Source organism: Erigeron canadensis, chromosome 6, assembly GCF_010389155.1.
Source record: "Erigeron canadensis isolate Cc75 chromosome 6, C_canadensis_v1, whole genome shotgun sequence".
Taxonomy (NCBI): Eukaryota; Viridiplantae; Streptophyta; class Magnoliopsida; order Asterales; family Asteraceae; genus Erigeron; species Erigeron canadensis.
In genome coordinates this window covers 6,927,005-6,954,435 of record NC_057766.1, presented here as the reverse complement: position 1 = coordinate 6,954,435, position 27,431 = coordinate 6,927,005, and the positions used below count along the sequence as shown (strand labels likewise).

The 27,431-nt window shown below is 33.6% G+C and overlaps 1 protein-coding gene across 1 annotated transcript; it reads right to left on the bottom strand.

Moving 5' to 3' along the window:
• Positions 1-3,492: 3,492 nt before the first annotated feature.
• On the bottom strand, positions 3,493-26,577 carry LOC122604230. Its single transcript, XM_043777120.1, has 8 exons — positions 23,871-26,577; positions 23,227-23,751; positions 21,981-22,775; positions 21,831-21,878; positions 15,010-15,978; positions 13,903-14,907; positions 4,266-4,384; positions 3,493-4,176 (listed from the first exon to the last, which is right to left on the bottom strand). Exons 1-8 carry the CDS (start codon positions 26,553-26,555, stop codon positions 3,732-3,734), a joined length of 6,591 nt encoding a protein of 2,196 aa, XP_043633055.1. The 5' UTR covers positions 26,556-26,577; the 3' UTR covers positions 3,493-3,731.
• Positions 26,578-27,431: the final 854 nt, after the last annotated feature.

Sequence of the window (27,431 nt, the reverse complement as noted above, 5' to 3'; positions counted from 1 at the left end):
TTTGGCGGGGATTGGTTGCCTGCACTGCACTCCACTCCCTAGTGGCGGAGTTTGAAAAGCAATACGTCTCCATATTCAGCGGTTTTGAAAGATAGGAGCAAACAGATATGAAGTATGAAAGGGAGAAAGTTAATATTTTTGAAACAGAATGAGATCTTATTGGAATCTCGTACTCCGCCATAAATTTAGAATATATCTCCGGTGGTGGTGGGGTTGAAAGTGGTGGTGGTGGTGACGGTAGCAGCAAAGTTTTTCCTTCAATGGATGTTTTAATATTGTACTTCAATCTAGCGCAAGAATGTTATTACTTGAATTCGAAGTTCGTAGTTACTTCAACTGGACGAAATGGAATAATTAAGTCATAGTTCATTGGTTGAATGTATCATTAACCATTTTTTTTTTGGTACGAGGAACTTATCATGAATCCACTGATTTATGCCGCTTCTGTAAGGAATGAGTAACCGTTTCTTGCAATTTAAATTTAATTTTAAAAAACATGTAGTACGTTTATTTTGATTTTTGATTCCTTCTATTGGAAACCTATCCTTTTCTCCAACTAAATAATGTTACATAAGAAAAAATAAAAAAATTAGGACAAGAATATCTATCATTTTTGATGCGGGCCCAAGTATAGATGAGCAGACCATGTTGTATTTGGAAGCCTAAGACAAGGCTTCAAAGAGTGTCTCACTAAAATGGGCATAACTTGAGCTACATAGGTCCGTTTTGGGCATATGATCTGTCGTTACGGCGGTTTGGGTCGACCTTCAAGCCCCGAAACGACCTTTTTCTATGAATTTTGGACATTTTTCTATTTTTTTCGATTTTTTTACTGTGTTTTGCTTATAACTTTTGGCCCACTTATGTTTTAGGGCTCATTCGAAATTCTCTTATCTATTTACATGTAATAGAACCCTGATCAGTTGTATGAAATACAAGAAATCATTTTTCCCCTATTAACTGTGTGTGATTAGTGTGTGAATCCCAGATTATTGGTATTGAATCTGAATTAACGATAATTTGAAGAATTGTTCCTATTATTCTTTGAATCAACAGGTTCAATTTATTATCTCAACTTTCCGTCTGCATCAGTTTTATATTCCTGACACCTTATATAATCAGTATCTCCGGAAATCACCTACATTGATAAGCTAGTATATATAATGCTTTCAAAGAAGATAAAAGTCAACACACCTTGGCATACTCCAAGCCAAGAAGAATCAAGCTTTTACAAACATTTCCTTGTATGTGTTTTATCCATGACATCATGCAAAGGATTGAGGTCCCTGTTATGAGCCATGGAAACTGACTTTTATTTCCTGAATGCTTAAAGCCAACAATAACTTTCTCTGCACATTTTGAGCATATAGTCCCGTCAACGTTTACTATTAAGATCATCATGTAAAATGTATAAGCATCAGCTCAACAACTCTCCTAGGTATATAACCACTGGCGGAACTACACCCAGACAAGGGGTAGCCCTGGTTATGGGTCCATTGAATTTTTGTAATATAAATTTTGTGAAAATTAATATATTTTTTTTATGGGAAGTGATTAATCTTCCTAACTAATTAGCCTAAAAATCCTCATAATTATTGGATGATGCCATGTGGAAAAATCAAGGGGCAAGACTAGGAAAGAGAATTAGTGGATACCACATGTCACTTTCTTAAAGTGTTAGGAGGATTTTTAGGCTATTTAGTTAGGAGGATTTATCATTTTCCATTTTTTATTGGTACTACGGGTCAAATAAATATGGGATACCGGTTAATGTAACTAATTTTAAACTTTGGAAAGTTTTTTCTATCAATATAACTCTTAGAAACTCACCAAAAACAGACAAAAATTCTTAATAAAGTGCTAAAATTTGTAACAGTTTAAACGTTATCGTTACTTTGTGCCGATACGAGGCTAACAAAAAAATTTTGTGCTACGGGTCATGTTCGATCCTGGTTCTGCCACTGTAATATAACTGCTACATAAGGGAGTGCTAACATACGAAGACTGTACCAAATTTATAGTTTATACCAACGTGCATTTTGAGGCATAATCGATCTAACTAAGCCAACACACATATTAAACATGTAGGTAAGCTAACAAGTAATTAGTTTCTAGTAATTTTATAACAGTGACTTACAATAAGACAATGTTTGTATTGACTGAGTTGAAAAAAATTGGCACATTTATAGTACACAGATCAGGATAAAGGAACAACGGGGAAATATCATACCACACACTCCAGTTAGATACGAATTAATTATCGGATTGATGATGCTATCCTAACAGTGTCATAAACTTCATGAATCTTCAATAACATCCAGTGGTACATTTGGGCATGATATGTGAACTCCCATTCTGTCCACTATATCGGACAGCAAGATATCAGGTAGAATGCATAAACGTATCACCAATAACCAGAAGCAATGAAGAGAAACTTGCCTAGTAAGATCACGTGGGAACTCTAATTAATGACTCTTTTGACTCCAACAATGTCAAGCCCCTATAAGTACTATTAATATTCACCATTAGCATAATTTAGCATCTTTCCCAAGATTCCTTTATGTGGCAAAGAATTACAACTTACACGAGGAGCAACATTAGTTACTATCAGAAAAATTAACCTCCTGCCTTCTGAAAAGTTCCAGGGCATGTGACAGCAAATTTCTCAAGTCATGCAAACAACTAATCAATTGCTTGTACTGTTTTTGTTTTTTATAGAGTAAGGCACTAAGGCCTAATGGTTCAAACTTGCATCTAAACGTTGGGCCTGGGTCACTGGGTGAAATTTCCATGAAACTCAGCAGTTTTGAAACCAGCTAAACCATATAAATTGTTCAGTCCCACTATGAATAGAACCAAGAGATGTCAGTCCACAGAATGAAGGCAAAGCAACCTCATAAACATAGGGTAAAGTTCTACATAATTCAAAAGCAAAATTTGTACCAAATTTTATACTCGTAACAATTCTCGCAAGCAAATAATTTTGACTTGATGTTCACTTGGAAAGTCAAAATAGCATGTGTCAGACATAACTTACCTGAATATGATCACTTTGGAAGTAAATGTTTTCAAACATAATGCAAGAGGAACAGCCTCTTGATTTCCTTCCAGCATTTTTCGTATCCTAACAACTTTGAAAGTGACATTTAAAAACAAAAAAGATGCAAACTTTATCCAAAAATCTTTAAGCTGATAATACTTTTTTTTAACTAAAGAGGGCAGTACCGCGAGCATTATATCATTAACCACAAATTTCATACAAATCTTTCAAGATCTTTCAATGGGGGACATACCCACCACCTAGTGAACAGAACATAATGCGTCCCGTAGCAATCCACAACCAACTTCTTGTGCGGTTATCTTATCTAGGCTAGTTTGTGCTCATTTAATGAACAAAATGAACTTGAAGCTCTATTGCTTCTCTCATGCCGGCGAGATATGCATTTGTACTGTATCACAGTGACACAGTGATTCCAAGAATGATTAAAGGAATTGAATTGCAAAGCAAAGAATATATTTTACAACGGACGATAAAAAGGAAGTTGCAAGTATACACATACTTTGCCAAGTAAGGTTTCATTTACCATCAAACATACAGAACAAAAGAGAGAATTTTGTTGTACACATGATCAACTCTTAGGTACAAAACTAGAAGCATCACAAAAACATTTATTATCTTAGGTACAAAACTAGAAGCATCAACTCTTAGGTACAGAACTAGAAGCATCACTCTAACTTCCCTTTGGCCTAATATCAATCCCTTGAATGATTATACCATGCTTCCAACTTATTTCATCTACCACCTTCATGGTCATCTTGAGCTCCCTTACTTCCTCCTGATTAAAAAACTCCCCCAATTCAATCTCGAGCCACTCATCTTGCCTAGGTTTGGGGTCGTTTAAAGGGGGCCCTGCATTAGATTGAATTCTGACACTAAAATGATCAAGTATTGGCCTCTGGCGGACTTTGGGGTCAAGATAAACAGTCTTGGTTTGACTCTCAACACCACCTAACTTAATAAAAACTTCAACTGGATAGTATTCAAACGGATGGTCAGGTGTCAATTTGTACACCAAGTAAGCTGCATAACGAGTGTCAGTGGACAAGATGGACGTACTAATGGTACCCTGAACTTCAAGCCAACAGACCTCTATAAGTTCAGCGACCTCAGTAAACCTGGCATTGGAGACAAATCTATTAATTTAAGAGTATATTTGTATTTACCAGCAACAGAAAGTCAAATATAAAATAGATGGAGAAATAACCTTGATTCAGGTAAGGAAATCCATCTCCAGTATCTAGGGTCATCACCCCAAGTGATTGAGAGGTCTCGTGCAGCCAGATTGTAACATTTTTTTTCACTCAATCTATCTAACGAAAAGCTCTACACACACACAAAAAAAACTCAGATTCATGTCCGATGCAAATATTCATGTTTTAAACTGAGTTTTAAGTGTACATCACTAAATCATCACTTCATACTATGGTTTGAACTTTTTGTTCATTCAACAATTTAAGATAAGAAATCAGTAAATGTACATACTTATTTTGAGGCAAATTGATGTAGTGACAAGTGTGGAAGAACAAGATATTTCTTAATTTCTTGGAGGTAAACATAGAATAAAAATGGGGCTTTACTAAAATGACCATTAACTTTAGCTACAGGACTCCGTTTTTGACATGCGACAAGGTGAAACGAAGGATGGAATGAGTAGCACAAATCTACAATGATCGTAGGGGCGGTTTGGTCAACCTTCCAGCCCTAAAACGCCCCTTTTCTATTTTTAGCAATTTTCTAGTTTTTTTTTGTTTTGTTGGACTTTCTTTTTTGGCCCAGACTTCGACCCACGGGTTTTTAGGCCCATTCTGAATAAACCTAGGGAGTTGATCAGATTATTAATGAACAAAAATTTATTTCCTCCCTATCACAAGTGTGTGTGAATTTTCCAGATTATTGATAATAGTTGTGAATACATGATAAATTGAAGAATTGTTCCTGTCAGGTTCAATTAGTTATCTTAATTTCGTTCTACATCAGTTCGTATCAGAGCTAGAAGTCCTGATCGTAATGCCTCCATGGGGAAGACCTCTTAATGTTGTCCTTGACCAAGATTTGCAGCAACGCATTATGGGAAGAATGGATAAGCGGTTGGAGCGCTTTGCTGACGATTTGATCAAACAAAATGAATCAATTGATAAATCAAAGAGGGTGCCGTAACCGTACCCGCTGGGAATTCGTCGCACAATTTGAGCCGAAACTTCCAATGTGTCACACTCCCTTTGGATGCGCCACACTTCAGATGTGCCGCATCCAGTTTGATGTGCCACGCTGTTAATGTCGAAGGCTCGGATGTGTCCACAAATGCGTTGAGTTCCATTCAGAATCAGTGGGGATGCGCCATCCGCATCCGCATTCGGAGTCCAGAGAAAACAAGAAACTTGCTCCAAGTATATATAGTTAACAAAAAACAAAACCTATATTTCATCTTTACTTCTGCAGTCATTTTTACGTCTTTCAAAGAGGGTTTTTCATCAGTCACATTTTTGTAAGATCAAGAATGTGATTGGATTTGCTTCATTTATTGTCATTTAATTTCTCGCATTTGGTACATTATGTTTTTATCTATTATGATTTGTTATTCTCGTTTCATTATGAGTAGGTAATCATTTCATCATCTACTGAGATGAAATGAGACAATATGTGACGGTTGCACTATTTTATAACTACTTCAAGTTGAGTTCTATGAACCTTGCATCGAGATATTGATGAAATATTATTCTTGTTAATTATTATTGTGGTATTGGTGTTATATATGTTATTCATTGGTGGTACTAGTTGAATATATATATATATATATATATAGGGGAAAGATAATTTGAGACCAACTAAAAAAAGTCCAAAAAAGGACCATTGATTTTCGTAAGTTACACACCACCATCATGATCTACTATGATATACAAGACTTTTTTGTAAAAACACTAAGACTTTCAAGCGACGGGCCCATAAAAAAATCATGTGTAAGTTAACTTACACACTTACACATGATTTTTCTATGGATCCATCGCCGGAAAGTCTTAGTGTTTTTACAAAAAAGTCTTGTATATCGTAGTAGATCATGATGGTGTACAAAAATCAATGGTCCTAGTTGGTCCTAAAATAAGAGGTGGTCTCAAATTATCTCAACCCTATATATATATATATATCCGATTTTAACTATATTTTAATTGAATGCCATTAGTTAATGGTATGATACTGAATATCATTTTGATAAAAGGAATTGTTTTGTCAAGTGTAGATTAACGGTTAATGGTACCACGTTTTCTGTACAGAGATATACTTGTTAAAAGGTGGTTGATTAGGAAAATTCTTAAGCGTTAGTGGTACTAGATTTTATAAAGAAACTAATTAATTAGGTGATTTAAATGGATTTACAACTGTTGGTGTTATCAGTTTGTGTATTGTTTGATCACGGTTATCATTCTCAACTAAATTTAATTTGAGGTTTATCAAAGTTCAACCTGAGCCTGTCGTTGAATGGATTCGAGGTAAATGACCTTTATAACTATATTATTAAGCAAATCAATTTTTATTTTCATTTTCGGATGAACCTTGCCCCGATAACACATCAGTTTTTGGCGCCAATGTCGAGGATGGTTTTTGCAAGAATTTTGTTTTAGGTTTTGTGATTCGACCCTTTCTCGCATTCAACCATCCCCTCATGATGTGGGTGGTTCTGATGTCAATCACACTTTTGGTTCTTATGCAAGTCATATTGGTGATGACGATGCTAGTGGATTTGAGAGTAGAGGACCCAGTGACGATTTTGTGGATTCGTTGTATTATGTCCTACCGCCTTATGGGGGTTGATCGTCGTCAGGTTTTGGTATTCCCCAGTAGATGATGTGCAGTATGGATGATGGATATGTCGTTTCCGCGTGCAGAGGCAACATTTGTAATACTTGTACTTCACACTTTACTTCATAATTGCTTGAGTGCTTTATTTTTTCTGTTAGTATGCCTCCTTTATTGGCGATGAGACAACTCCTTATTTTGCCATTTACTTTTTCGTCAGACTTTTAAGAAGGATATTATATAATTAGAGAATCATGTTATGTGTTAATTTGAGTGTTCATGTTGATAGAAAGACTATTGTCATGTGCATATGCTAGAAGTAGGTTCAACGACATATTTTTTTCGGCATCATTCAAGCATTGGAACACACTAATTCACCCGGCAAGTTGCTCTTATTCCTTACAATCTTTTATGTTTACTTTAATTTCCTAATTTCTCATAGTTTGCCTTAGTTCATTATATATTGGGGACATTGTCCAATTCAAGTGTGGGGATTGAGCGCGGTATATAGGAATAAGCCGGGTGAGTTTTGGTAGAATTTTATACTTTTGCTTGTTGTCGTTGTAGTTTAATTGCTTTAATCAGTTAGATTGAATGATATGTATAAAGTAATTAGACTACCATTTGGTACACATTTTAATGAGGATATGTGTTTTGAATAATTAGATGACATGAGTAGCACACTTATAGCCTAAAACACCAAATATGTGAGGATTCAGTTTCATTTCATATACATATAAAGCACACATCGTTTATGCTACAATTCTCCTATCTATGAGTGTACAGGTGATAGCATTGTTTAATAACTTATGATGGTTGATTGTTTCGAGACCGCAATGAGATCACTTTGGTGATATATGCTTGACTAGAAGACGAAGAGGCAACTTAGGATTATACCTTTTTTTTATGACCACCCTTTGTTTTGTAACAATTGTTTATGTGCTTGTTATGTTCATGTATAAATAGTTAACTATACTGGTTAGTGAACCACCACTACAAAAAACAGGCCTTCAGAGATTGAAAACCAGTCGCTGTTGATTAGTCAGTTACTTTAGCTTAGTCGTAGAAAATACCAGCCCATATAAAATAGGAAAATCAGTCTCTATTTTTCGGTCCACCCCAAGTATTACGCCTATCCCAGCCATACTGATAGCCATACGAGTTATTGGTTACCACCGCTAGTTTGGATGGTTTGGGTTTGTGAGGTTATGTCAGTTTGTTATGTACTTGGTTAGTGAGAATAGTAGATTTGGGATCCGGGAATCACTTGAAGCAATCTATGAACCCACACCTTGAAAACAAGGTGTATTTTGCGGCGGGGAGTACTGATAGGAATCTTAATATTAGGGGATAATATTTATTATTTTGGTATTCTGTTGGGCAAAATACATAAAAAGGGAACCTATTTACCTAAAATTCCTTAAGAGGGGAATCTATTTTGTTTTCGTCTATTTAAAGGATACAGTTTTCATAAATTTTTTAAAAAGGGGAACATCGTTAGTTTTTGACGCTCGACACCCGTTAAGTTCCATGTCACCCGTGCCACGTCATTGATCCTGCTTACGTGACATTGACCAAAACTCTCTGTTACATTCTCACTCTCACTTTCATATTCAATCTCATTTCCCCCCTCTTTATCTACAACAAAGTCATAATCTTGACTATCATCATCACTATCACCATGTGGTTTATCCTCCTTCACTTCCTCATTCACACATTCATCATCACTTTCCTCAATAAAACTAGAAAAATCTAACTTCTCTAAATCGACAAACATTTTAATAGGCTGATCATGTCCATTAGCATATTTAACAATTTTTCTACAATCAACATCACAAACCATGTAACGCAAACCATTAGTTAAATCCTTTTCAGGTACACATAGTAAAGCCTAGCAGATGCCCTTGGGTTGGTTACTTGATAAAAAGTGTTTATAACCCTAATAACATTTTTGGGAAAAGACTGATAGTTAAACTCATTAAATTTCAGTTGACGCATAGTAACCGATGCACCATCTTCGTATCTAAAAGGATTTTTTTTAAACCCTCCACAATAGTGAACAACTACATTACCTAACTTAGAAGAGGTTTCCATTATGAAATTTAACCAAATTAATAACCAAAATAGGAAACCTAGCTGGGCGATTAATCATAAATCACCATCTTTTTAATCAAAAACCATGCCATTCTTGAGTATTGATTTTGATTTTAGGGTTTTTAATTTGGGGGAAATTTTGGGGGGAAAGAAGAAGGGGGAACGATCGGGGAAAGAGAAATGAATAAAAAAAGGGCAAATATACGTATATAATCAATAAATATATCTTTTGTTTTGGTCAATGCCACGTAAGCAGGATCGGTGACGGGGCACGGGTGACGGGGCATTTAACGGGCGTCGGGCATAAAAAACTAACGATTTTCCCCCTTTTAGAAAATTTATCAAAACGGTATCCTTTAAATAGACGAAAACAAAATAGATTCTCCTTTTTAGGAATTTTAGTTAAATAGGTTCCTTTTTTATGTATTTTGCTCTATTATATTGAGTAAATAGATTCTACTTTATATATGTATTATTATTTTTACTACTATATAAAAATTATACCCCCATGTGGAAAAGTTAAGATTTTTGAGACATGCGAAATTACCATTTTACCCTTAATAAAGTAACTTACACACTCATCCCATTATCTTCTAAACGTTATTCACTACTTTCTTAAATTAAATATCTTTATATCAAATATCAAATACCTACACCAATTGACGCATTTGCCGCCACCAGCAGTCGTCGTTGCCGTCACCATCCGTTGATGCCACTACATCACTATCACTGTCATCGTCGCCGTATTGCGCGGGTACTATGCTCGTTTAGTTAAATAGCTTGTTGTCCAAGGTATAGGTTTAGTATCTATAGAACATAGAACTTTAATTTGAGGATGTGTAGATATTATTCAGAAAGTTATTGTTCTTGTTTACTTAATTTGCGAGTACACTGGTTTTCGAATACTAGCCTATTTTTCTTATTGTTCTTAGCATTTGATACATGTCATTGGTTCGTATCAAAAATGAATTAGGACTATCGATTGGTATTTCTCATATTAAAGTCAAATCATTATGTGTTGGTATGTTTGTTAAGCCAACGAAAGTTTATTACGATTGTTTAAGTCATCTTTAATGTGATACTCCACAACGGTATCGGTTCATAATGGTCTATTGAGTTGTATTCTCGGGATAACATTTTTTTGGGCTCGATGATAAGATGGAAACTGATGGCATGGGTTCCGTGGACTAACCATTTTGTGAAAGTTGTTTATTGTATGTTATTTTTTTAACACCAATTTATGTCCAAAATTTCCATACCCTTCTTAATTACCCTTTAAGCCTTCATAATACATTACAACCCTTAAAGTCCTCATCTGATGGTTGTACTTAGTACTTATGCCACGTAGGTGGAGAAATTATTCTAGAATAAGCCCATGGTAAAATATTATGCATCACGACTAGGCCTAAAATGATTTGTTCGATATTCAATCCAACTAGCTTGTATGTTGGAGTAAAACAGCTCATGATATGATAGTTTGTTTTGTCAGTTTTTAGTCGTGTTATTGGGGCTTGTGAACCATTCAGGTATTGTCAAACATTTCAGTTTTCATTTAAGATTATAACTGCTCAACCACTAAATCGTTTAAAACATAATGGTTTTGCTTTTTTTTTTTGATATATTATTAATGACATGTTTTTAAGGCTTGTCAGGATCATTATATTGAAGTTTGGATTTGCTTAAGGAAAAGGAATTCGTAAGTGTGGGGGGATTTGATGTACGTGTCTCAGTTAAGACATATTTATCACATCATTAATTGGCCATTTATGCGTTTAGTATAGTTGTTTTTGTATATGTTTCGTGCGTTTATGGTATATCTTAGTGTTTTCAGGCTACTAGTAGATTTTGTGGAAGAAAATTGCAAGAAACGACACTTAAAGGTCAAAAGTGTGCTTACTGGAGTAACATAGGGCAAGAAATGAAGTTGCAAAGTCTTGAAAGAAGCCTAGTATGCGCCTCACTATTTTGAGCCAAACTTTTTAATGTGACGCCCTCCCTTTGGATGCGCTGCACTTCATCAGATCAGAGTCAGGATGCGCCGCATCTAACTCGATACACTGCACTATTAATATCGGAGGCTCGGATGCGTCCACTAATGCGCCTAGTTCCATTCAGATTCAAAAGGGATGCACCACGTCCATGCAAGTATGAACCCTTATGTTGTTCCTACTTTATTCTTCGCTAAAAAAATGGCACTTAGCGTATGTTTGTTGACCGTCGAGCCATCAACAAGATAAATATATGGTACAGTTTTCCTATTCCCCAACTTGATGATTTGTTTGATCATATTAGAGGTCCTGCTATTTTCAAAAACTTCGATTTGAAATATGATTATTACCAAATTTGCCTTAGACCCGGTGATGAGTGGAAAATTACATTCAAGACTCGTGAAGTGTTGTATAAATGGTTAGTGATGCCTTTGGTTAATTAAACGCACCCAGCACTTTTTTGCGTGCGATGAAGTAGTAGTTGCTCAAGCCTTTTATTTGAAATTTTGTGGTTGTGTATTTTTATGATATTTTTATTTATAATTCTTATTTCAATGACCATGTCATGCATGTGAGGTAGGTGTTGGCCTTACTTCGCTGGGATAGTTTATTTGCAGTTACAAATAAATGTGTGTTCATACCTTTGAAAGTTTTGCTTTTCGTGTTACAGGTAGATGAGTCTAAAGTAGCGGCTATCAAAACCAGCTAACTCCTACTACTAATGCTGAACTTCGTGGTTTTCATGGAGTTGCCTTTCTTTATTGGTGGTCAATTCCATATTTCACTTCTATTATGGCTTTAGTGCTATGTAGATAATAGCGGTGCTATAACGGATAGCGGGCTTAAGAAAAAATATCGGTTAAAATAACGGTTCCGCTATTATAGGCGCTATTTACCACATTACTTCGATATTTTAATTTCTAAATAGCGGTTATATCACTACTATTCAAGGTTTTGTTCATAGTAACATATTTCAAGACCTAAAAAAGGTTAAAATTGCCAATGGGTTGGTGGCCCATTGGTAAGGTTTTTGACCTTGGGGAAAACCACCAGGGTTCGAATCTCATTTCCTACATTTGTAGGAGTCGATTATTATGGGGGTTTTCGAGAGTCCTGGGTTTTATCCTAGGCATGCGTGGTTCGTGCATCACATACTGCCTAATTGGATGTGAGTGTGGTGTCTCAAATGCTAGCTGCTAATTACTAACTACTAACTCGTTGTTCAAAAAAAAAGGGTTAAAATTAGTATATTCGATTTGGAAAAGAAAGATTTCACTAGATGTAGAGGTAGAAGATAGTTAACTACATTAGACTTCTATTTTTTCATGTTTGGCAAGATATATTTATTAAATATATTAAGTATAAAGTATTATATATATATATATATATGTGTGTGTGTGTGTGTGTGTGAGTGTGTGAGTGGGAAAAGTGAGTGTGTGAGTGGGAAAAGTGAGTGTGTGGTTGTCATGTACCTAAGTTAGGTATAGAATCACTTACATACTAATTTTTTAGTATTTTGAACAAATGATGGCCCCCCATGTATTTTATGGATTAAAAAAACAAGAAGTAAGGGGTTCTATACCCAAGCTAGGTATATAACAATCACATACTCCCAACCCTATATATATTGCATAATATTTTAAGTACCGCTATACCACCGCTATATCATCGCTATAACCAATATATCATGTATCGGAGCTTGACCACGGGAAAAGATTCGTATAGACAACAGAGTTTGGCTTTTGGGGTTATCAATGACACGCTCACTACAACACTAATTCTGATATTGCCTAACTTTTCTCAAGTTTTTGAACTTCATATGGACGTTTCAAAGGTTGGAATAGGCGGGGTTTTTAGTTTAGGTGGTAGGCATGTTGCTTCTTTTAGTGAGAAATTGATAGGGCCAAAGTTGAGTTATTACACACAAGATAGGTATCACACAAGCATTGGCGTTGACTGGTATTTCTTGAGAATTTTACTCTTGTGGTCAAACACAAGACTCGTGTTTCAGATGGAGTTGCTAATGCATTAAGTAGGAGGAGTAATATGCTTGTTTCTATGAGAGTTGATGTGCCAAGCAAGGATGTCATTAGTCAACAGGTGCCCGTTGACCCATATTTTTCGGTTGTTATGAAGGGTGTAGAATCTGGGCAGAAATCAGATTTTATGTTGCACGATGGTTTTCTTTTCAAAGCCAATCAACTATGTATTCGAGGGTGATAAAATTGTCGTATATTCTCTCGATGATGATAATGTTGTGAATTCGAGGGTGAGTATTGTCAATCCGGAGGGAAATGATATGGGTCCAAGTGTAAAAAAACAAACTATTTTTTTTATTTGGAGGGTGAAGATATAATAAAAGGGGGCTTTATTAAAAGGGATTTGTTAGTGACAGCCCTTAGGGTTGTCAGTAAAAACTAATTAGGTGCATTAAAATTTGTACCTTGCTGTTAGGAAAATCAGGGGGCGGTTTTTAATATATAATGTACAAGTTTTTAAGCATGTAATAAGTTGTTAATGACAACCCTTAAGGCTGTCATTATCATTTTCCTTATTAAAATGGTCATAAGTTGAGATACGGGTCTAAGCGCCCGATGGAATGAGAAGCAAAAATTTTTAAAATGGCCGTAGGAACCGCCTACGGTTTTGTTGTACTCTATTTTTGGGCCAGACTTTACGCTAAAACATTACAACATTTTAGTGTGATGAATAGTAATTTTTCAAGGGCTACAATATTTACACGCTTAGCTAACGCCCATATATATACCTGTGTTATCACTCTAACTGTATTTATCACTTCACTCTAAACATTAATATCCAATGAATTTTTAATTAATGTTATTGAAGCAATATTGCTTTGTGGTTTTGTACCGATGCATCCGTAGCTAATCATGATACTTAACTACAAATGAACAATAAGCAAGAATATAAAGAATGTCGGATTTTAATTTGAAAATATTTACTTACTTGAATGTTAAGTCGAGCCATATCCAGTTCTTTGATGACGGTTTTCACAGTTGGACGCTCTGCTTGATTTTCAGCCAAACATTGATTGGCAATTCTTAGATATGCACGCAAGGAATTTGAAATAGGTTTGCTATTTGAAGTTGATATATCTCCTAAAGTTCCTTCCTTTAGCGCGGGATCTATCATTTTCATTATTGTTCCATCACTGAAGCATCGTCGAGCAATGGGTGCAAGCCCATAGTCATTTATGACTGTGTAATCTGGATCATATGCTAACCTTCCACAAAAGATCTCAAATAGCACCACTCCAAAGGAGTAGATATCTGATTGTTTTTTCAGTTCACGTGTTTCTCGATATTCTGGATAGCAGTACACTTTAGTATTGGTGGTCTTGGTGCTTGCTTCTTGATTTGTTGGAAGTAGTTTCGAGAACCTAGAGTAAGCAATCTTGGCCTCCCCAGTCTTTCCTAGCAGAATATTGGCACTCCTTATATCAACGTGTATCATCTCTTCTTGCTTGCGGTCCATCAGGTTGTGTAGATGATTGAGTCCATGTGCAATCCCAAGACAATGATGTAGACGTTGTATCCACGTATACTTAGCCATGCTATCAGTGTCTCTCAAATAGTTATCAAGGCTTCCGTTAGAAGCATGCTCGTAAACAAGAAGCATATTATCACCTTCATAGCAAAAGCCAAGAAGAGGGACAATGTTGGGATGCTTATATCTAGTATGCATTTCAATTTCTGAAAAGAACCTGTTTTCCCCATGCTCATCTTTTCTACCTGAGATACGTTTTATAACTGCACTGATTCGTTTCTTGGACGGTTCACCATTACTCTTTTCTTCTCTAGCCAGTAAACTGTTACTTTCAAAATGATGATCGAGTTGTGCTTTGTACACCTTACCATATGTGTCTAACTCCAGGTAGTATTTTTTGTCAAAATTCTTTGTTGCCAACTTTATGCTACTGAGTCGAAACCTTGAGATTACCATGGTTCTCCCCTGTAAAATTGTGTTAGAAAAGAACAATGGAATATATTAGTCTATACTCTAGATGGGATCAAGATGATGAAAACAAACGTGAATTATATAAAATTAACTTACTTGAACCTCTAAAGCATCTTGAAGTATTTTGATGACATCCTCCATTTTTGGACGTTCGGCTTGTGTTTTTGCCAAACATTTATATCCAATTTCTGAAAACAAATTATAAGATTCTTGAGTGGGTCCTCTATTTAGAGTAAAAGTGTGTTCATCATCTTCTAACATTTTATGATCAATCAACTCCTTCAATGTTTCATCATCAAACCGTCTCCGCACAACGGGTCCAAGTCCTTTGTCATTCTCCCTCAAGTAGGTACCATCGTAAGCCATTTTACCAGATAGCATCTCAAATAAAACCACTCCAAAAGAATAAATATCGGATTCCTTTTTTAACTTGCCTGTCACCTCATATTCTGGATCTAAGTACACCTGTGTGCCTGCAATATTTACAGTATGGATAGTACTGCTCTCTCCGCCAACCGTACACTGGAATCTGGAGAGCCCAAAGTCGGCAACCTTTGCATTTAGATTCTCGTCCAACAAAATGTTATCACTCTTTATATCTCGGTGTATTATTTTTGGTTTGGTGTGAAGGTAATGAATTCCATGCGCAACATGAAGGCAAATTTGTATTCTTTGTGACCAAGTAAGACTTGGTTCTCTTCCCAGACGATAATAATCACTCAGAGTTCCTTTTGAAGCATACTCAAATACGAGAATCCTTTCATTCTTCTCTCGACAAAAGCCTAGAAGAGAGACTACGTTTTGATGCTTACAACTTGAAAGCAATTCAATTTCACTTGAAAATTCCTTTTCAGCTTTCTTCAAGAGTCGTTTTATAGCTACAGTTTTCCTTTTTCTGGGAAGTTCATCTTTACAAATCCCTTTAGTTAATGACCAACTTTGGATATCTACATTAAGTTCTGCTTTGTACACTGCACCAAACGCACCACACCCTACATAATACTTTTCGTTAAAACGTTCGGTGGCAGTTTGTATTTCGATTAGCGCAATCTCCAAGATTTCCTTCTACAAATTAAATAAATAAAAAGTAAAATATATATCTTCTTCTCTAATATCTTAATCTAAATCTTAAACTTACCTTAATCTTAATATAATAATAATAATAATAATTAATATTATTATTATTATTATTATTATTATTATTATTATCTTCTACTTCTACTTATATATTACTCGTATTATTATTGAACACATATATTGTATTTCATCTTTTGAAGTACTTCCTCATAGACAATATTATATTTTAGACCCGTGTCCAACACTGGACATGGGGCTTACGATATTATCAATATTGGATATCCATACATTTAATTAGTTATAAAAGTTTATAACTTTAAAGATATACGGTTCTAAATGTTATACTTGGTACAACTTTTAGTACAATAATCATAGGTTTGTCAATGTCATTATTAGATGAGACATATTGATGAAATTGTTTGTCGTAGTTATTCCACAAGGAACATGCTACAATAATTCATTTATATTGTTACTTTTGAAGCCAGTTGTACTCATGTGATATTCTTATGAAGGATAATTAAGAATTAAAAAATAAACATATTTGTGATCTTGTACTTGATATTCAAGTTTATGTCTTTGATAATGATTCAGATCCATAACACGAATAAGTTTATTTTCAATCTTAAATGTAAAAGATGTAAACAAAAAACTAATAAAAAAGAATAAACTTCTAGGAATACATATATTGTATTTCATTTTTTGAAATAAATTTTTGTAGATAATATTCATATTGTTGAGATTAAATATTAAAAACTTTATAAAAATGTCCTCAAAGTGATGGCTAAAAATAAATATAAGTTAAGTATTTAGGTCTAAAAAGTGTAAACTATTGATAGAAAACAAAAAAGTGTAATTTAATGAGGTTTTTTCTATAAAAGAGTAAATTAATGAGACTTTTTCTACAAATACTAATCTACAAATATACTAAAACAGGATTGTAGCATTCTTTAATCGACATGTAGCGAATTATTAAGACGACACGTGTATTTTTAATCTATATTAATAAATAAACTTTTTGTTTTAAATACCAATTATAGCTTTTTTTTTAATAACGTATATACATATACTAGTCTTAATGCTGTACATCGTACGGGCATTAAGACTAGTATATGTATATACGTTATTAAAAAAAAAGCGACATGTAGCGAATTATTAAGATGACACGTGTATTTTTAATCTATATTAATAAATAAACCTTTTGTTTTAAATACCAATTATAGCTTTTTTTTAAATAACGTATATACATATACTAGTCTTAATGCCCGTACGATGTACGGATTGATTATCATTATACAAATCCGTCACTTATTATTTATGATGATTTTGGTTTGTGAGTTTTGAATATATGATTGTAAACCTTTGATTGTATTTTGTTCGAAAGGCTAATACATGCCTAATAATTTAACTCATACATAAAAACATATAAAAATTGAAATGGTGAATATACGTGATATTAGAGACTGTTTTTGTGTGTACATTTATTAGTAATAATGAGTTTTATGATATAAATTAGAAACATAGTTTGAATAAGATTCTTAATTTAGATAGAATTATTATTTTAAATATTATATTATAGTTATATTCGTATTAGATAAGGATTATTATCACATATTTAAAAACTAACTAAATTTTAATTAATAAACTAAATGACACGTGTCGAGCATGGATTACGCCACGTGTCGTAGAAAGAAGCCTTCAATCCTGTTTTAGTATACTGGTAGATCTTTCCTAAATAATACTTTTTAGATTTTAAATTGCTTTTTTCCTCATAATACGATTCAAAAAACGACTCCAAGATTTAATCATTCATATAATATTATTTTACTATTATTTTTCCCTAACAGAATAGTAAGGATAATTTTTTTTAGTTACATAAATTATTTATTGAAAAAGATTTTTTTTTAGAAATCTAATATCAAGTAACAACTAATTATTTTGAGCAGATCAAAACATTCTAAGTTCGTATGTAACTAAAAAAATTAGCAAAGGGGAATACATCAGATTTTACCTTTTTATTTTTTAATAATATTCAACTTTTATTTTATTAAATTACACGCATAACCTAGATGGAATCAAGACTCTAGCAAAAAAAAAACCCTTTAACCCCTAAAAATATAAAAAGTAAGACTCGAACCCTGATAATACCCTAATTAAAACCAATTGAATCATTCTTTAATCGATCAATGACGTTTTAAATAAGACATTTTCTCATTTTATTTAAGAGATTTCTTTAAGTTATTTTCCCAACTTGACCCTTTAAAAAGAAAATAAAGAAATCCCCATACTACAAAAAATAATAATAAAACATATCTAACACTTTAATAGTACAAGTCTATTGTCATTAGTTTATTAACGTATGAATGTGATTTTATCTGCATGAAAATCGATTATACTATATATATATATATATATATATAGTCAATCCGTACATCGTACGGGTAAATATACTTGTGATCCTATACTTGACATTCAAGTATATGTATTTGATAATGATACGGACTCATAACACGAATAAGTTTATTTTCAATCTTAAATGTAAAAAATGTAAATAAAAAATAAATTAAAAAGAATAAACTTCTAGGAACACATATATAGTATTTCATTTTTTGAAATAACTTTTTGTAGATAATATTTCATATTGTTGAGATTAAATATTAAAAACTTTATAAAAATGTCTTCAAATTGATGGCTATAAATAAATATAAGTTAAGTATTTAGCGCTAAAAAGTGTAAGTTATTGATGGAAAATAAAAAAAATATAATTTAATGAGGCTTTTTTTAAAAAAAGTATAAATTAATGAGACTTTTTCTACAAATACTAATCTACCAATATACTAAAACAGGATTGTAGCATTCTTTAATCGGCATGTGGCGAAGTATTAAAACGACACATGTATTTTTAATCTATATTAATAAATAAACTTTTTGTTTTAAATACCAATTATAACTTTATTTTTTTTTAATAACGTATATACATATATCTTTCCTAAATAATACTTTTTAGATTTTATATTGCTTTTTTCCTAATAATACAATTCAAAAAACGACTCCAAGATTTCATATAATATTAGTTTACTATTATTTTTTCCTAACAAAATAGTAACGATAAATCTTTTTTAATTACATAAATTATCTATTGAAAAAGATCTTTTTTTAGAAATCTAAAATCAAGTAACAATTAATTATTTTGAGCAGATACAAATCAAAACATTCTAAGTTCGTATCAAAACATAGTTTTCACATGATAACTTCCCTAATGATATCTTGTATTGCTTATAGATACTCGGGATTATGCGGAAGGCTATATGGCTATGTATTACGTAATGTAGCTTTTAATGCTATCATGTGATTATGAAATGTTATGAAATGGTATGAAATGTATATATGTGCAAATGTGATGTGATATGTGATGAAATGACTTGTACATCTAGTTCACTGGACTTACTAAGTATGCCATGACACGTGCACGTTTAAGGACCCAAACGTAAAAGTGATAAAGTGTTAGTTTAGGCAAAGTGAACACCTAAACTAAGAATAAAGTGTTAGCTCGAGCAAGGTGTAAAGAAAGTGTTAAGCTTAACCCGCATTAGCTCCTCGTGGGCTAGTGTGCCATGTGGTCGCTTGAGTGGCTCCTTGCGACGAGAGTACGTGTTTCAGTGTATTCGGGTGGAGTAACTTACCACCAATGTGTTTGAGCATAAACGGTATACTCCGGGATTAGCTTTGCTTTTCCTAACGATGCCGATGGACCGCCGGCAGGCAATACCCATCATGTCGGGTGTGAGATTCCCTGTCCAGTCTTTGGACCGCCTACACACAACCCCCACCGTCCCATGTGATAGGTGACGAATGTCATCAAAAGTGTAAAGTGAAAAGATAATGTGAAAAGTGAAAGTGAATTATGATAGGCACAATTAGGATTATGATTCCTATAATGATGATGTGTATGTGTATGTTTATGTAATGTAATGAAATAATCGTGTTTTATGAAAAGTAAAATTGGCAAATGATTTATTAACTACATCTATTCTTACTTAGCTAATTCGTGAGCTAACACTTGTGAGGATTATGATTCCTATAATGTTGTGCCTTCAAGATAAACAGGTTTGCAGTAAGGATGCTTGTGAGGTGGGGTAGATGCTTTGGATGTCTATCTACCCATTAGAGACCTCATTACTTAGACATTATTTATGATACTTTTTATAATGCTTTTATGTCTTGGATTATACAAGACGAATTTATGTAAGACTTGAGATGACATTTATGCTGGTGGCATCATGGTATCTTTTATGCCTTGTCATGATTACGCACTTAGTAACACCACTTTAATAAATGACAATTCCAGTGGGAACTGTAAACGTTTCATTTAATGCTTCCGCTTAACGCCGTCTGGCGAAATGTTTTTAAAATTCAGGTTTTCTAAATGACAAGTGTTACATTAAAATTTCTTGAATTGTTGTTCATATTGTTAATGAGTTTGTGTAGGTGTAGATGTTGAATTTTAAATTTGACAAATTAAAAAATCATATGAATCATAATATAAAAGAAGATTGTTTGATGGTAGCTTTTTCGAGGAGTTGATAAATCTGACCTAATAGTATTACAATTGTATACAATCTAAAGTTTCTTTACCAGAATATACATCGTATGTATAATCAATTAAAGATTGTTAATATTAATATAAATATAGTCTTTTCCTTAATAATAGAATTATTATATTTTAATATTAATATTAATTAAATCACAATTGTAGATATGTTATTGGTATTCTACACACATCACATGAAACTATAGGATTTGCTTTAAAAATAACTCATTGTAAAAGATCTACTTATATGGGCTTGTATTTATGTTTTTTCTATTTCTTTAATATCTATATTATTGTAATTTGTTAGAATAATTTTGATTGATATAAAATAAAATTAAAAAGAAAAAAGAAAAAGGAAAAGGAAAAATGTAACATTATCTTAATCAACTGACACAAATTCTTTATGACATTTTAAAGATAAGATAAATTCTTAAATATACAAATTTAAATGTAAAAATTGTAAATAAAAACAAATTTAAAAGAGTATATTTATAAAACATTGAACACATATATTGTATTTCATCTTTTGAAATACTTTTTTATAAATGATATTACATGTATTGAATTTTTTTAATTAATTAAATGATGAAAAATTAAAATAAATCTTCTGAAGTTGATGGCTAAAAGTTGTAATAAGTATAAATTAAGTATTTAGGGTTAAGAAGTGTAAATTATTCATGGACAACAAAAAAGGTATAAATTAATGAGACTCTTCTACGAATATTAGTATAATAAGATATTTGATAATGATTATTAGAAATTTTACTTTATAGTTAAAATTAAATGATAACATAAGCGGTAGTTAATTTGATGAAATTGAATATATTGATTGGTTAATAAGTCATTAGTTCAACTGTCTTATATTATATATTAAGATTAAGATTAAGATAAGATAGTTAAGATTAAGATTTTATGAAATAAAAAAAAGATTTATTAATAAGTATTCAAAAATTTTGAACTAAGTTTTCTCCTAAGGTTGTGGGTTTGAGCCTCGGCTGACACAATCCTTGAGTTTCCCATCTAGGAATTTCCACAAGGAGGGAGGCTGAGAGACTGCAGCTTATGCTCAGCATCTCGCGAGGTCTAACGATAGTTGGTTAAAATTGCCTCCAGCCACGTCTGAATCGAAATACATCTTTCAAAAAAAATTAAACGGTTGAAATTTATTTTATTTTTTCTTAGGTTGAAATGATTGTATGTACCATTATATATCCCCTCAAAAGTAATTACTAATTATAAGAAATATAGTTACCGGTAGGCGATTCCACAATGCACCTTTATCTTTATTTGTTGAACAATCCTTTAATACAAATTACCAAAGTGAAGTAAATTAGTAAACATGAAACTAATGGATCTAAAAAAAGGAAAACAAAACAAAACAAAAACGAAAGGATGGTCTTACAATATTCTCCTCAAGCTCTTTGACAATCTGATTTATGGTTGGGCGGTCCACAGGTTTTTCTTCCACACAACTATTGGCTAATTTAATGAAGAGTTTCATCGATTGACTTTCTATTTGTATCTTTAGACTAGGATCAATAATGTCATCAAGTTTTTCAACAAAACCATCTTCATCCAGCTTTGGTTTCTTCCCCAAAAGCACTTCGAACAATAACAAACCGAACAAGTAAACGTCATATTTTGGTGTCATTACGCTTGTAGTGTCCACGTAGCGAGATACGTGAAGGCGATGTGTCCAACTTTGGAAAAACTCTGTGCAAAGTTCAAAACCATATAACCTTGGTTTCCAATCTTCATCTAACAATATTTTAGAGCTGTTGATGTCACAATGTATTAGACCCTTATTATGGATATAATTCAATGCACGTGCAACACCTAAACATATTTGCAGTCTTCGGGACCATGTGAGTTCTGGATTCCTTAGATGTCCTTGGAGATTTCCATGAAACGCGTTCTTGTAAATGATTGTATTTTCATCATCATCCTCATCCTCATCAAAGTATGCAAATATAGAGCTGATATTTTCATGTTTGAAAGCGGAAAGAAATTCAAGCTCCTTCCTGAAGTAATTCATGTAACTTTCTCTATCCTGAGCAGTAAACCTCGAGACAGCAATATACATCAAACGCCCATTCCATGACAGTTTTCCCTTGTAAACCTGTCCACATCCCCCGTCCTTAATGATATTTCGATCATGATAATGCTTGGTAGCCTTTGATACAGCTTGAAGTAGATCCTATGTAAGACAGAATGAGAACCCATTTAAGGATATGCTTTTAGGTCAAAAGTGGATCATATGGAACTATAACTATATACGTTTCATTTAAAATTTTAAATTTTCTCCGTCCATATAACCATCTAAGTTTTTACCATACAATACCCAATTAAATGAGTGTACCAATTATCTATTATATACGTTAGATAGGGTTGTTATCATTTGAAAACTTGAATCTTCGTAAAAACTAGAAAACTGGCCAAAATACAATGTGTTCTGAAGTAAATTTTAGTTAAAAAAAAAAAAAAAAAACTATATCAACTAACCTAAATCTAATAAATCTATCATATGCTTTTAGCAGATTAAACATGAAAAACAACATATGGAACCGTAAGTGCATGCATCACACGCTTAGTAACCTAATTAAAGATAAGCAAAAGTTAGTTAATTATATAAAAATTAAAATCCATACCTTTTTGTCTTGGATATATTCAACCGACATATTGTTTCTGCCCCATTTATCTCCCGTCGAATCCATGATGGTAGTGACTGCTGCTCCCGATATATCAAATTGGATGGTCGTAGGTGTGACAATATCTCTGAAGTTCTGACAGTCCTTGATTTTTATCATTTCCATGGCTTGAAAACCACGAATGGGGAGACCAGAGTTACCTCCACCACTTATCCTCCACACCTCCCTTAGCTTTCGAAGACCCCGCGCTCGGATGCTTCTCAAGCTGCTGTTAACTTTCCCAACACATTCCGAATCTATCTTGAATAACGCTTGAATAGAACCACAGTTTATAACTGTAAGCTTTTCCAAATGACTCAGTAATCGCATTGGATTGTTTGGAAACAAATTCTGAATTTCTTCACATTCGCCCACTCCAATCTCTTTCAACACGGGAGTTCTATCATCTTCCTCCTCGAACGCCCATATCTCCTTCAAGTTCTTCATCTCACGAATTTCCAATTCCTCCAACTTTGGACACACCACCTGCAAAACAATAACTAATTACTCATTGAAAGTTGTTGTTTCTTGATTATAATAACTGATCGAAACAATAGATATAGATATATATATATTTGGATCAAAATAAACATATTGTTAATTACCTCTTTATTCAACAATGATATTCCTTTTGCGGAAATATTATTACTCGAAGCAAAGATGCAAGTTAACTTGGGAAGATAAGCAAGTCTCAGTTCCACCAGTTGTGGTAACTCCACCACAATATGGATATTGTCACATAAACCTACAAACATTGGTAGCTCTTCCAATACCAAACGCTTTAACTTGTGAAATTTAATCACCTCGGCTCCATTTTTCTCACCATGTATCAGGGAATTCAGACCGCCACAAGACAAAACTGTGAATCTCTCGAGATTAGTCAAAGTACTTGCCACATTTACAGTGAAGAGGTGTTTCAAGTTTGCGCACTTTTCAAAAGAAAGATGTTTTAAATAGCAAAAAGAACGTTTGGAAACAGGATGCATCAAAACATCTTCAAGATGATTCATATCTTCCACTTGCAAATGAAGCTTCTCTGTTTTCTTAAACAATTTGCTTATTTCAGATTCACGAACGTCTTTGCAGCTACCAACAAGTCTCAATGTGTTTTCAAATGAATGCACATCATTGTCATATGCATCTATCCCATCCAACTGACAACCTATAGATATCCTGAACCTTTCAAGTTTCTTAAAGGACAAGTTATTCAGCCGAATATTATTCGTAAAGAATTCGACCTCTAATGCAGTGAGTTTCTTCGAGATCAGCTCCAATCCTTCACAGTTGTCTTCTGTGAAGCTAATAACGTCGTCATACAAATTTCTCATATAAAGCTCTTTAAGGTTGTTTAACTTTTGAAACACACCATTACCAATACAAAGCTCATCGCATCCTGTCAAATCTAGTAACTTTAGGTTCTTCAGGTTTCCCACGGTAGAAGGTAAGTTCTTGATATGACAGTAAGCAAAGCTGAGTATTTCCAAATTACTGAGATTGCCAAGATAAGATAAATCACCCATCAACGAACATGAACGAAGACATAGCACACGAAGGCTGGTGAGTGATATTGAAACAAGCGGTGGATATTCAATACCACTATATGAAATGACTTGAAGTTTTTTCATTCTAGTATAAAAATCATCTGGAAAAATGAGAGGCTCTTTCCCATAATCATTCATCATTAGCTTCAAAAGTTCAAGGTCGGGGTAATCAAAGTGTTTGGGAAATTGAGGCATGCCATTGCACTTCAATAAGAATCGTCGGCAAGACTCCACTGTATCTTGTGTAGGCCATTCGGACATGTCACTATGGTTAACAACGGAAGCTTGCTTGAATTTTGAAATATTAGATAGAACGAAAGAACGTGCAAGATCATGCATTTTGACACATCCTATTCGATCACTTTCAACCAATAAATTTGCACGTATGAGGTTGTGAACAGAAGTGTTAGTCTGCCGTCTTGCTTCGGCTAAACTATACACTTTATTGAACAACTTCAATCCCCATGCATACCTCATCAAGTCCTCCAACGGAATATCAACGTCATCAGGAAATAAGCCACTAAGAATGAAAATTTCCTTATCATCATTATTTTTCAGATAGTTGTAGCTTATCTCAAATATGTCATGCGCAACACCATAAAGGTCTTGAAGGTCATGCTGCTCTAAACATGAAAGCGTAAGTTTCCATGCATCCTTTATTTCACCTCTAAGAGCCAAGGCAATGGTTTTTATGGCCATCGGCAACCCACTACACCTCTTCACAATATCTTCTCCTAGCTTAATGAGCTGATGATCAACAGCACCCTCTGAAAGTCCCGTGGTTTCCCAGAATAATTGTTTTGCTTTTGCCTCTTCCAAACCACCCATTTTCAAAATTGAGCTAGTTTCAACGCCCATCTGACCACAAAGCCTTTCATCCCGTGATGTGAGAAATAACTTAAAGCCCTTTGGAAATGGACTCGCTAGTCCAATATCTTTGAGGTCAACGATGTTCCAAAGATCATCCAATATAATCAAAATCTTTTTCCTGCCATCTTGGGACATCCGCAATAGTCTTTCCTTAAGACGAACAGCCCTTGCTTCCTTAGTTGATTCTGATAGCTTTCCACCGGTGTACTGTGCGATAGCTTCTTGAAATGCAATTGGATCACTGCTTTTCCCCATAACCACCCTTACAACCCGCTCAAACATTTTCCTATTCTCTACAACCTTCTTCAGTTCTTCCATCATTGTGGTCTTCCCTATACCACCGATACCAAAAAGAGCCACCTTCTGGGTCGGATTATCTGGTTCAAGCAATTGCAATGCCCTTTCAAATATCGATTGTCTAAAATCAAAAATGGTTTTGGGAACATCTTGCAGTACTTGAGGGGTAGCAGAACTAGGTATACGGCTAAGAGGTATTTGCTCATTAGTCCACACCATTTTATTTTTTTCTTCCACAAGGCGGTCAATACGCTTGATGAAATTGGAGCACTGTTTGCCAGCTTTGTACCTTGTCTTCATATGTAAACATCCATTTCCACCCGCTGATATACTATCACCTTCCCTATCGATATTTTCAGCTTGTTCCAACCAACTTTCAACACCATGAGGTACCATCAAAGTTTTCTCATCATTTTCTTCCTTCCTTCTCTTCATATCAATTGCTGCCGATTTCAATTCCCTTTTCTTGTCATGCATGTCTCTATCATATTTTGTGGAGGAAAAGAAGAAACCCAAGTGTCTCTTAATGGGAACCAGCAACGATTCAACAACAGGAGTGATAATTGCAGATACAGCCTCCATTCCAAAAGTTATTTTCCGTTCTTCTCTGCGACCGAAATTAGAAGAAATTAATAAGAAATCAAATGATATAACGGTTTTGCTAAAAAAAATACCCTAACGGCTATAGCTAAGGTATATTAAATAGTTGTACATTTACCATAATATTTAAGGATGAATTTTTAAAATTAAAAGTACATTTTTTTATACACCTTAAGTTTAATGCTACCAGTGTTGCATTTAGCATTTTTCAATATTTAATTTGAGTCATTGGCAATTAGACATCCAACTTTAGAGGTAAAGTTGAACGATCCTGAATTTTTAGATTAAAATCAATGATCAAGATTCAAAACTAAGTTTGAATCTTTACTTTTGATTTTAATTCAAAGGTTAAGATCCTTCGAACTTTATATATGAGGCCAATTCAAATTTAGAGGAGCATTATCCTAGAGAATTATCCTTCCAAATATTAAAAAACTCAAAAAATAAAAGCCACATTGATACTTAGTTAGGTCAAACGATCAAATTACAGAATACATACTGTTAAAAAAAAAAATACAAATATGGTTTATTCTACTTTTGTTTCTGTATCTTTTCCTAAATCAATTTATATGGTCTTCTAAGCCGACCAAACCATCATTTCATATTATAAACATATGAAGTACAAAATATAATAATAATAAAAATAAAATAAACAACATTACGAATCCAAACTAGAGATCATCCAACAACAATTTGATTATGACTAAGCATACAAGCTTATATATGGCTAAATAATTAAAATTATTAGATGACTTTTTCTTTTTTATTATAGATAAATATGGAATGGATGTTTATGTCCTTTAATAGATTAATTAGAGAGATATTTGTATTATATTAGAAGATCTATTTCTTGGAGAA